Source organism: Peromyscus eremicus, chromosome 4 (assembly GCF_949786415.1).
Source record: "Peromyscus eremicus chromosome 4, PerEre_H2_v1, whole genome shotgun sequence".
Lineage (NCBI taxonomy): Eukaryota > Metazoa > Chordata > Mammalia > Rodentia > Cricetidae > Peromyscus > Peromyscus eremicus.
The window spans coordinates 14,275,170-14,286,377 of NC_081419.1; the positions used below are offsets into that span (position 1 = coordinate 14,275,170).

General features: G+C 51.4%; 1 protein-coding gene across 3 annotated transcripts; it reads right to left on the reverse strand.

Moving 5' to 3' along the window:
- Positions 1 to 611: 611 nt before the first annotated feature.
- Positions 612 to 9,778, reverse strand: Arrdc1 (arrestin domain containing 1). Of its 3 annotated transcripts, XM_059260254.1 has the most exons (8): positions 9,577 to 9,775; positions 3,047 to 3,157; positions 2,390 to 2,440; positions 2,141 to 2,295; positions 1,814 to 1,996; positions 1,540 to 1,716; positions 1,017 to 1,461; positions 612 to 936 (listed from the first exon to the last, which is right to left on the reverse strand). In XM_059260254.1, the coding sequence occupies exons 1-8, from the start codon at positions 9,692 to 9,694 to the stop codon at positions 869 to 871; spliced, it is 1,308 nt and encodes a 435-aa protein (XP_059116237.1). In that variant the 5' UTR covers positions 9,695 to 9,775; the 3' UTR covers positions 612 to 868. The 3 variants fall into 3 exon arrangements, with proteins under 3 accessions (XP_059116237.1, XP_059116236.1, XP_059116238.1); XM_059260253.1 differs by having other exon boundaries at positions 1,017 to 1,716; positions 9,577 to 9,777; XM_059260255.1 differs by lacking the exon at positions 3,047 to 3,157 and having other exon boundaries at positions 1,017 to 1,716; positions 9,577 to 9,778.
- Between the last annotated feature and the right edge of the window lie 1,430 nt (positions 9,779 to 11,208).

Sequence of the window (11,208 nt, forward strand, 5' to 3'; positions counted from 1 at the left end):
AAATGCTGCTCCAAGGAACCCTCGTCTTTCATTCTTGCTCTAGGGACCTAGTTCATAGTTTCCAAGGTCTTGTGTGTGCACCAATGCTCAGAGCTGACAGTGACCTCATGCCCAAGAGTAGAAGGTTCTACTGCAAGCAGGTTCCTCCTAGCAAGTCCTTCCCCCCGTGAATAGTTTTAGCGGCCAGGCATCAAAGCATACTACCTAGAACAACGGTTTGAGATGCAAGCCAGAGTGTGTCCCAAAGAATACCAGGAACATCCTTAAGCAGACAGTGAGAAAATCAAAAATTTTAAACAGGAAAGGAGTGGCTAGCACAGCACTATCCAAGTCACATTCTCGGGGACTGTAGAGGAGCCCAGAGTAGGGGTGTCAATGAGGTGAATAACAGGCTTGAAGTAGAATGTGAGGTAGGATTGGGGGGCCCGAGGGTGAAATTCTCAGGTTGCCTCCTACAGGGTGTAGTAAAGGGAGGAGCTCTGGGGAGGGCATGCCTTTCAGAGGTGGGGTCAAAGGAGGAGTTTACGAGGTTTTATTCATGGGAGAGCCCTTATAGTGGGGCCACTCTGAGGCTAGGCTTAGGACGCGAAGGCCAGCCACTTGCCCAGCTCTACAAATAAAATGCTTTGTTTATTTATAGTCCCTCCAGGTCCCAGATCCCCTGCTGCCCTATCCCAACCTCTCGAGAAGAGGACTGATTAGTTCCAGAGGAGCCCGGAGAGGCTGGTCCACCAGAGGTCATCCCGATGGCTGCAGGTCCTGAGTAGCTGGGCCAGGAAGAGAGCAAAGGCACGAGGCCCTGGGCACCTCATCCCAGGGCAAAGGCCAGGCCCACCGAAGAAGGCGGCATAGGGTTAGCTCACCAGGGTCAGCTCCCTGGGATCAGGCCAGGGTCTGTACTGGCACCACAGCTCTGTTCATAGGACGGTGGAGCCTCTGTGGGGGAGAAAGCAGGATCAGCAAGTGGTCCAAGGCACCCTCATTTTCTCACCCCAGTCCCCGTCATTTCCACTCACCATAGGGGTAGCCCCATGAACTGTACTCTGGGGGGAGGATCAAGGCGCTGGTGGTGGGTACTGGGCCCCCCGAGCCTTCTGCAAAGTAGGGGACGGTGGCACCTATAGAGATGCACAAGGGAGGGTGCAGAGAATGGCCAGCAGGACTTCCAACCTGAACACAGGGATCGACGGTGGCGACAGACACAGAACCCGACGTGGTGGTGGACAGTGGCTGCTGCTGCTGAGAATGGCTCTTGGTAGAGAGGGAAACCGGGTCTGAGGAGTGGGGGCCGCTAGCCACCGCCTCAGCCTCTTCCTGGGGCGGTGCAGAGGGCACCACTGGGGACAGGGCCCCAGGAGAAGACCCTGGGCCTGGGCAGGGGCTCAGTGGGGTTTGGTTCACAGCAATATTGCCAACAAAGAGCGGGAGAGTCACGGTGGCTTCAGGTGCCTTCATGGAGACCTGGAAAGAATGCAGGTATTGAGGAGTCAGGTCAAGGTCGCCTAGCCTCAGGCCACCCAGCCCCGGACAACACCAAACCTGCAGGTAATAGTCGATGTGGATAAGGCTGCAGCCAGGCAGGGCTGACTGGGGCAGGGCAGGCACCAGGATCTGTTCTTGCCACTGAGCACGCCTCCAGGCCTTGACACCCGTACCCTCCACCTCTGCAATGGTTCGGACGTCGTAGATCCAGCGCTTGGCCTTATAGGACACCTTCTAAGGAAAGACCGGACTGTGAGCTCGGGCAGGCCAGCAACCCACCCTTCCTGTCCCATGGGAAAGGGACAGGCTCAGGGAGCCAGAGGGCTCTGACCTGCAGCAAGCTGGCCACCACAGGGCTGGTGTCCTTGCCTGACTGGTTCTCAATGTCAGCCTGCAGCCGAAGCACCTGTCCCACCACATAGCCACGAAGGTCAGTGCTAGCTGTGAGAACCACATTGCCCGTCTTCACCAGCTTGTAGGAGAACTTCTTGGTAGTAGAGGCCACGTTGGGTTGCTTGAAGGGAAAACGGGGCGGAACTTATCAAGTGAGCACAGAGTGCATTCCTGTGGCCTGGGGACAGGCCCTCAGGCTGCAGAGTCTGGCTGCCTGGCCCGAGAAGGTTGAAGGTAACCAAGGAAGCCTCTGCCCCATCCTCACCTCAATATCTGGGATGCTGTTCAGGTTCAAGGGGCTCAGGATGTAGAACACGAGGCTACATTTGTGATCCTTGGAAAAACGTGGAGTATCGATGGAGGCCCTCACCTGGTGCACAATCTTCCCAAAGGGTCCCTCAAAAGATGTGGGTGCTGTGGCTACGGAGAGAACAGGGAATGGCTGGCACCCAGCACCTCCCACCTGTAGGTCCCACCATTTCAAGGCTGCTGTCCCCACAAGCTTTCCACTCACCAGGAAGCAGGAACTGAAAGGGGAAGTTGTGCTCTCCAGCCGGCAGACTTCCTACAGAGACAAGGAGGAGGTGGGAGCAAACCAGAGGAGATCCACAGTGGCCACAGTGCCAGACCAGAAGTAGGCACTGCAGCCCACCAGTCCACACCACCTGTCTCCAGCACTATAGCAGCATGACCAGAGCAGAAACTACAGGCTACATCCAAGGGTTTGGTTTAAAGGAGAGTGTGTGGCTGGAAATGTAGTTGGTAAGAGTGTTTGCCTAGCATACACAAAGCTCTGGTTCAAGTCCAAGGACTGCTACATAAACCAGATATGATAGCACACTCCTGGGAGACAGAAGCAGGAGAATCGGAAGTTTAAGGACATCCTCAGATAACATAGCAAGTTCAAGTCCACCTTGGGCTACATGAAGCCCTGTCTCAAAAATGAATAAATACAAAATTTAAAAATAAAATTAAAAACAAAACAGGAGGGTAGTTGAGGATAGAGGACGGGGTGAAACAGCCATACCAAGGGTCAGAGCCCACCCAGACCCAGTACCAGAGAGTAGGATAGAGTGAGCATCCAAGAGACAGTCGTTGGGAGGGGAAGGGATAGACTGACCCCACTCCAGGCAAGGCAGCCCCTGTGATCACTGCTGGCTCCCACACTCACCCTTGTCAGCCAGTGACAGGGAGCTGTTGAAGTAGCTCTCCTCCACCACCCATGCCCCATCGTTGGCCTTGTTGGAGACCCCACAGGAACCCATGCAGGTCACCCGGATAGCTGTAAGGGGAAGGGTGGCATAAGCCTAAGCCAGCTGATAGCCTAGGCTCCTCCCTGTCCCCAGCACAGGAATTCATGTAGGGCTGGAAGGACCCATGGGCCAAGCAGCTGCACCAGCAGAAGGACCTGGGAAGGCCAAATGCAAGCAACCTGTCATCTTCCCAAGAATACCTCCTGGCCATCCCCAGTAGTGGTGTTCTCCCAGGGAGCCAGGCTGGCAAAGAAACTGATAGGCAGTGTTCCATCTGTCCCACGGACACAGTGGGAGGCCAATAATCTCCTAGATAACCCCTGGGCTACCCCCAAATTGGTTCCTTCAGCCTCTAGCCAGACCTATAAAAACCCAAGGTACTCTGTTTTTCATGATGCAAATCAGTTAGGCCAGGAGATGCCCCTTCAGTCTCAAGAAAGCTAATGCCAGCCCTCTCCCTGCAGGAATGCAGTCAAACCTGTCTGAGCCAGTCAGCCATCTAGTACTGGAAGGCGAGCCCAGACTTACTTCCTGGGCAACAGTGCCCAGGAGGCTAACTTTCTACACCTTGAGGTAGCTGACCCTCCTCCACCAGTGGGAGTACCCAGCCCGGAACCACTAGAGACAGAGTTCAAATTCCTCTAACAGACACATCCTGGGCCCACTGTGATCAGGGCGCCATAGGGGAATGAGGAGGTACAGCTGAAACTGATCCCAAGGGAGAAGGTTCAGGCAAGGTGGTAGGTGGGAGCCAATGAGAGGGCCCCTGAAGTGACACCCTTCTCCCTGTAGGGTTGGGTCACAGTTTCAGCACTGTTTCCAGACTTACTTGACAGGGTCACGGGAAGACTATTCAGACTCTTTCATCGTCGTGACAAAGCCACCAAGCAGGAGGAACAAAGATATCCAAGTACCTAGGAGTTGACTACATCTGCCTCAGTCTCCCTCCATCATGGTCCAGGCATCCTGCTGGTTACCACCAGAACGCTTAGCTTCCTCCTATAAACCTTTGGCTCACCCTCAACTCATCCAGCTATCCACACGTGCACTTCCGAATCACCTGTTCCCACTCTTGAGGCGGTCCTGAATTCCTTCTGTACCACTCTGCCCCTTGGAAGTGCCAATGACTGACCGTGCCTCACCCTCCATGTCAGCCCAACCTTATCACTCTAACCTCCCACCTGGCCTGAAATCCACACTTCTGACATGGACTCTGAAGTCAAACCACCAACGATGCCCACCCTGGAATCTGAACACCAGGGGCATCTATAGGCCAGCAAATAGTTGAGATGATTGGGGTAAGAGGAGGCTCAAAAATCTGCTGGGGGACACAAGATACTTCACCAAGGGTACATCTCCCTAAGGATGATTGGCCCCTTAGATACATTAGATACAAAAAGAAGTATGGAGGTCTCAGCTTAATCCAGATGCTGCCATAATGCTATCAGGACCCCTACAGTGAATGGCACAGAGCTATTCAAATTCTTCATCCTCAATGTATGAGCAATAACTGGTTGCTTTAGCTGTTCAGTGTAAGGGTGGTTTGTTATCTGACCATTTTGTAGCAGTAGATAATTGGAACCGATACCCAGCCATACTAGAAACCAGGGAAAACCCAGGTAACTGACATGTTTACTCATCAGGATGACAACTATTGAGCACTTTGACCCATGTTGGGGTGGGGATGGGGAAGTAGACTCCTTACACCACCAACTATAAACTGACAAACTTCTTGTGCTCGCATCGATCGATGCACGCCAGGACACCCATCAGCTCTCCAGCCCTATACTATTTCATCAGGAGTCTGATTGCACTGCTTATAACAGCAGCCAAGCACCCAGTCTGGACTCCCTACAGTTCGGGCAAAGGAGCACGGGACCAGATTCCAGAAAACAAGCAGCATCCAAACTGCAAGTGGGGGCGGGGGTAGGTCAGACTCTGATCTTCCCAATGCCAGGCATTTTCCTCCTGGGAGGACCCTGACCATGTGACCAGCCTCTAGCCACCAAGGTGAACACATCCTGTGCCATTCACTCTCCCACTACAAATGACTGAGGAAAAGGGCTTGGAAACAGTATGCCTGCTGCTGCCCCACCAAAACACCTGAGGTTGTTCCTTTGTCTCAGTAGGGTCACAAGCAAGGTGTAAAAATTCCCCCAAGACAATTCCTCAAAGATCCCAGTTCCACTGGCCAAGAACAGTGCCACTTCTGCTTGAGAAATGAGGAGTTCTGAGCATACTAGGTGGTCTCTGCTGCTGCTGCTGCTGCTGCTGCTGCAAGGCGCTGGACCCTGCTCTCTTTGTGTTGGGAGAATTCCCACAGAGCTATGGCTGGTTCCATTCCGGAGTGTAGTGTTAGCACCTAGCTTTAATCTGTCTTTTGTGACTGCTACCTACCTTTTGTCTCCCAGTACCCTCTATGTGCATCTTGTTTGAGAATTTTCTGAAGGTACAAAGCCTATGCAAATTTGATTGAGGAAGAACCCAGAATACCGAATGTGCGGAGAATTTGCATTTGGCATTGTCCCTTTGGGAAGCTTAGACAAGAGGTTTTGGGGCATGAAGATTAACTTGGTAAAGGGTGTAAATTGGAGAACAATAAAAGGGCCCTTTGGAGATGGGTGGTGGTGGTGCATGATTTTCATCCCAGCACTTGGTAGGCAGAGCCAGGCGGATCTCTGTGAGTTTGAGGCCAGCCTGGTCTACAGAGTGAGATCCAGGACAGGCACCAAAACTACACAGAGAAACCCTGTCTCAAAAAACCAAAAATAAACAAACAAATAAATAAAATAAAAACAAAAAAATAAAGGGCCCTTTGTTAAGGTACAGTGGACCAGTCCAGAGACAGAATCCCCCCTGCAGCTGGGAAAGGCTAAGCTCATCTTTGAGCTGCCTCTGTCTCTTGATTACACGGACCCGCATGAACACCCACACCCAATATACACCACTTTTTTTTTTACAGTCTGCACATGCCTGTGATGGCAAGACTAGGCAGGTTGGAGGCAATCCCATGATAAAAGATCCTGATTTCCTTTATTTCCTGGCTCTCAGTGTTCCTGCTGCTTTTCAGTAATATCACAGTCCTACCCCTCCACTCTCATGCCAAGGGATCTTCTCTGGGAGGTCACCATGGTCCTCTCACCAGCTCACACCCTGCAGCATAGCCAGACAACCAGGGAAGTGTGTTCTAGCAAGTCCTCTACTACCGAACATTAAGTGGCAGCCTGCAGAACAAGTATAAAAAGGTGTCATCCAAGTATAAAAAGCACTTCTGAACAGTGTTCACAACTACAATAAAAGGCAGGCACCAAACTGACCAGGGACCACCAAACTGGCAGGTGTTCACCATTGGAAACAGGATGCTGATTTGTTTTGGTTTTCTCTTCTTTCTTTCTTTCTTTCTTTCTTTCTTTCTTTCTTTCTTTCTTTCTTTCCCCACCCCCTACAAGACAAAGTTTCTTTGTGTAACCTTGGTTGTCCTGGGACCAGCTCTGTAGTTCAGGCTGGCCTCGAACTCACAGAGATCCACCTACTTCTGCCTCTTGAGTGCTGGGATTAAAGGTGTGTACCACCATTGCCCAAAGGCTGCTTTGGTTTTCTAAAGAAAATCATGGTGTGTGTTGTGTTCCACAGAGACTTCTGGAACTTTCTTCCCTCAGGGGTGCTTCTACCTGCCCAGTAGCTTCCTTTCACGGTCCATGATAACTAAGACCTCTCCATTCCTCTCCTGGTCCCATGGATCTTGAACCTGACTGCCCCAGTCAGCTACCACATTCTACCATTAAATTGGTGCTTGGCCTGCTTCCAATTGTATCACAAGAATAGCTACCTCTTGGGGTCCTGTGAAGACATAGCTGGTCTATGAAAAATAGAGAGAGGGCTGGAGAGAACTTAGGGGTGAAGGGCACTTGTTGCTCTTGCAGAGGACCCTGGTTCCTTTCCCAGAACCCACATGATAGCTCATAACCATCTTTAACTCCGGTTCAAGGGCATTCGATGCCCTCTTCTGAACTCCAGGGGCACACAAGCAAGTAGTGCACAGACATACCTGCAGACAAAACATGCACACATGTAAAATAAAATGAATAAATCTAATTTAGAAAAGGAAAGAAAAAATAGGGAGACCTAGGTGTGGTGGTGCACACATGCAACTCCAACACTCAGACACCTACATCAGGAGGATTACAAATTTGAGGTCAGTCTGGGCAGGCAGAAAGATGTTGTGTCTAAATAATAATAATAATAAAACAATTTAAAAAAAAAACAGAAAAGAAGAGGGCTTGGAATCAGCTCTGTGATGAGCACTTATCGGGCATGCAATAGGCTCTAAATTAAATCCCAGCACCTGAAAAGATTCAGAAAAAGAAAAGCACCGGGCGGTGGTGGTGCTCGCCTTTAATCCCAGCACTCAGGAGGCAGAGGCAGGCGGATCTCTGTGAGTTCAAGGCCAGCCTGGTCTAAAAAGCAAGTTCCAGGAAAGGTGCAAAGCTACACAGAGAAACCCTGTCTCGAAAAGCAAAAACGAAACAAAAAAGAAAAAGAAAAGCAAGTAGGAAGATCACCATCTGATCCAGAACTGGGGTATAGTGAGTCATAAGAGAAAAACACAGTGGGTCCTGTCATTCTCCAGGGTCTAGAACACTATTCATTCCTCACCTGTGAGACAGCTAGTGTCCTCATGGATGGGTGCCAACCACTGTCAATCATTAGACAAGTATTCAGTGAACAAGACTGAGAACCCTAAGGAGGTAGAATTCTTTGAGAATATAGTAGCTTCCTCTACTGGCCCTAGCAGAAACTTAACAAGTGTCCTTTGAATGAAGGAAAATAAAAGAGCCATCGTTATTTCCATCCCAAGCAGGACTTCAGGAAGTTCCGGAGTGGCCTCTACACACACACACACACACACACACACACACACACACACACACGCCAGCAATCTAAATAATCCACCTTTCAGCCCATGATCCTGGGCACTTTTACAATTGGGACCATCAGCTAGAGCTCTCTTAGCCTCTGTAAGGACAGCTGTCCCTTTACTCACTCCTTATCCAATACAAGGAGGTCATGAGATAGCTCATCCTTATACTGTAGTTGGCAATAGCCTGTTTACCCCAAGCTCAGCCAGGAAATGACAGAAAAGAAAAACTGAGTGGCTAGTTCTAAATAGATCTCTCTTCTCTGTACTGTATTCCCCAAGCCCACAATCCTGTGGCGTGCACCATATCCCCTCAGCCAATGTGAAGTTTTCTTTACATTTCTCATACCTTCTTGAGTCCAGAAGGAGCTGGCCTATCACTGCTGTAGCCTCTACAAAAGCAACATCTGCTCTCACCCAGACCACAAACTCTAAATAGGGATAAGCAAAGGAAGGCAATGTGATCCTGACCAGGAGCCTCAACAAGATCAGGGCCTGACAGGCACCTACAACCCAGTTTCCTTCTAGACCTAGATAACACCAGGTCCAGGGTTTCAACTGGGCCTAGGATGGCTGAGGAGGATAGCTATCCATCCTCAGCAGACACCGGCTGTGGTTTTGGCCAAGCAGCCAGGTAGTTCTCACAGAAGGCAAAAATAAAAGAGTATCAAGCAGGGACACCCATACAGTTTTTGCACTCAGTGCCAGTGGCAAGACAGAGGCCACAACAGTGCCCACCTGACCCTAAGAGCTCAGTCATCAAATCCCACACAGGTCCCTCCCTATTCGTGGATCCAGCACAGAGGAGACTGCACTTGAGAGCCCAGTCAATGGCAAAAGAGTAATCTAATCCCTAGCCCCAGAGTCTCAGACATATGCATCAGCAGAGGGCTCAGCTCAGCTCAGCTCAGCTCAGCTCAGCTCCAAGGCCTTAGGACAGGAGGGAGGAGATTGCTAGGACTAACAAGACCCCTTGCCAGCATCCACAAGCTTTAAGAAAGTCTTAAGCCTTAAATTGAAAGCAAAAAAGGTTCTCTGTGGATCCTGCTGGGAACATGCACACTTGGACCAGGACTGTCTTTGAAGAGGAAGGTCCTGCATAGTAGCCTGGAGGCGAGGAAAAGAGAGGACCCAGAGCACACTAGGTTCCAGGTGGGGGACCAGTAGGTGCAGAGTGCAGCGGACCTTGGACACCTGAACAAGGGAAGACTGGAGGCCTGCAACTTCTACCTCCAGGGTCGCCTGGGCATAGTGAACAAGCGCTTAGGCCCTCACACAGACTCTGGCCTCCCCTAGGCAGACAGCACAGGATGGGACAGATGCGGAAGGACTGGGCCACCGAGCTATCTGCCCCGCCCTGGCCTCCCAGCACAGCCGGACCCTGGAGTCCGCAGTTCCGTCGTAACCCAGGGCTCCCTGGAGGCTGAGAACCCAGTCTCGGAGCCCACCAACCACATGGTTTTGGAGAGCCCCGCCCCACCGCAGGTGAGAACGCTTCTACCCGCTCCCCCGAGGCGACCCCGCGCCCACCTCGGAAGGGCAGTGGCGCTCCCAGGCGCACGCGCACGGCCCCGGCCAGCGGCTCTCCAGGACTGTAGACGACGCGGCCCTGCCTCAGGCGAATCTCGAAGAGCTGCACCTTCCCCATACCGCGGTGTCCCGCGCCGCGGTCAGACGCCTGCTAGGGCTGAGGCTTGGAGGCCCGCCCCGTCCCCCTCCCCCGACAAAGGACACGCCCAGGCTGCAGGACCCGCTTGGGCCGGAGAACTAGCCGGTGCCCCAAGACCCACCCTCTACCCAAGGACACGCCCCTTTCCCAAGACCCGCCTTCCCCAGGGCCGGTCCCTGACTTGAGGACACGCCCCCACACGGACCCGCCCCTTTCCCTAGACTTGCGGCCCTAGAACACTAGCACCTGCTCTTAACAGCTCTGTCCTAGTCCCACCCTCCCAGACCAGCGCGGTTGGCTACCCACGGTGCGGGCCCGTACGCTTTAGGCTCAGACCCTATTGGGATCCTTGAGACCTCTGCTGCTCACCTGTTGCCGGGCACCCATTTTCAACGCTAGGTGGTCACGAGGAGTGCTCGGTGCTCAGGCAGTATGGGTTTATGCCCCACGGCCATCGTGCTCTGCGCACTGCAGCCCGCACCGCGCTTCCTAGGGTGTGAGTGGAGGCCCAGAAAACATGTGCTGAGTAGCACAGGCATAGAGCAGCCCGCGCTCAGGACAGGAACAAGAGACCCCTACCGGGTTTGGGGCCTGGAGCAAGTGAGGCTGCTGAGACACAGGTTTTTTGTTTTTTTTTTTTGTTTTTTTTTTTTTGTTTTGTTTTGTTTTAATTATTATTACTGAATCACATTTTTTAAAAGGTCTTGGTGTTGGTTGTGAACTGGGGAAAGGGTCTTAAATTCATATGTTCACAATTTACTGTTCTATTTTACTATAGTGCAAAAGCCAATTTAAGCAAAACTGTTTTTCAGTTTGGTACTGAATTAAATAAATTATATGGTGGCTCAGTGGTACAGCACCTGCCTAGCTCAAACAAGGTTCTGGTCCCCTAAATTACAAACATACATATAGACCTTTGTATTGGATAATGGTTCCCTATTGTGGACTGATGGGTCCCGAGGCTATTTTAAACGTGAGACTAATGAATGTCGTAATGTAATAAATGCGTTCTCAACTTATGGTATTTTCTACTTTTCACTTTGTGATAGGTTTATCATAATGTAACCCCTTCAGAAATCGAGGAGAATATATTCCAAGGAGAGCAGGGCAAATCATTTTGTGAGTAGGAACCATGACATGCAAAAGCCAGGTGCCCCGGACACCCTATGAATCTACGAGCGTTAAAGGGCTATAACAACCTATGTGCAGATAACTGAAGTCTGGGCTAGATGGTGAGGACATGACCCAGAACCTAATCGGATTCTCTTCAACAGGAGAGGGGAGCTGGGTGTGGTACTTAGGTTCCAAACTCATGACAATAGGCCTGCTTAACATATCCAAGCGTACCAGGTTCTCCCAGCATCCCTCAGCCCCTACCTGTTACAAGGTCCTCCTGACTGGCATACCCTGCCACCTCCCTAAACTTCAGGCAACTCCCTTCCCCCAGATGCCTTTCCCGAAATAGTCCAGCCATTTTGGTTACCTGGCTCTCT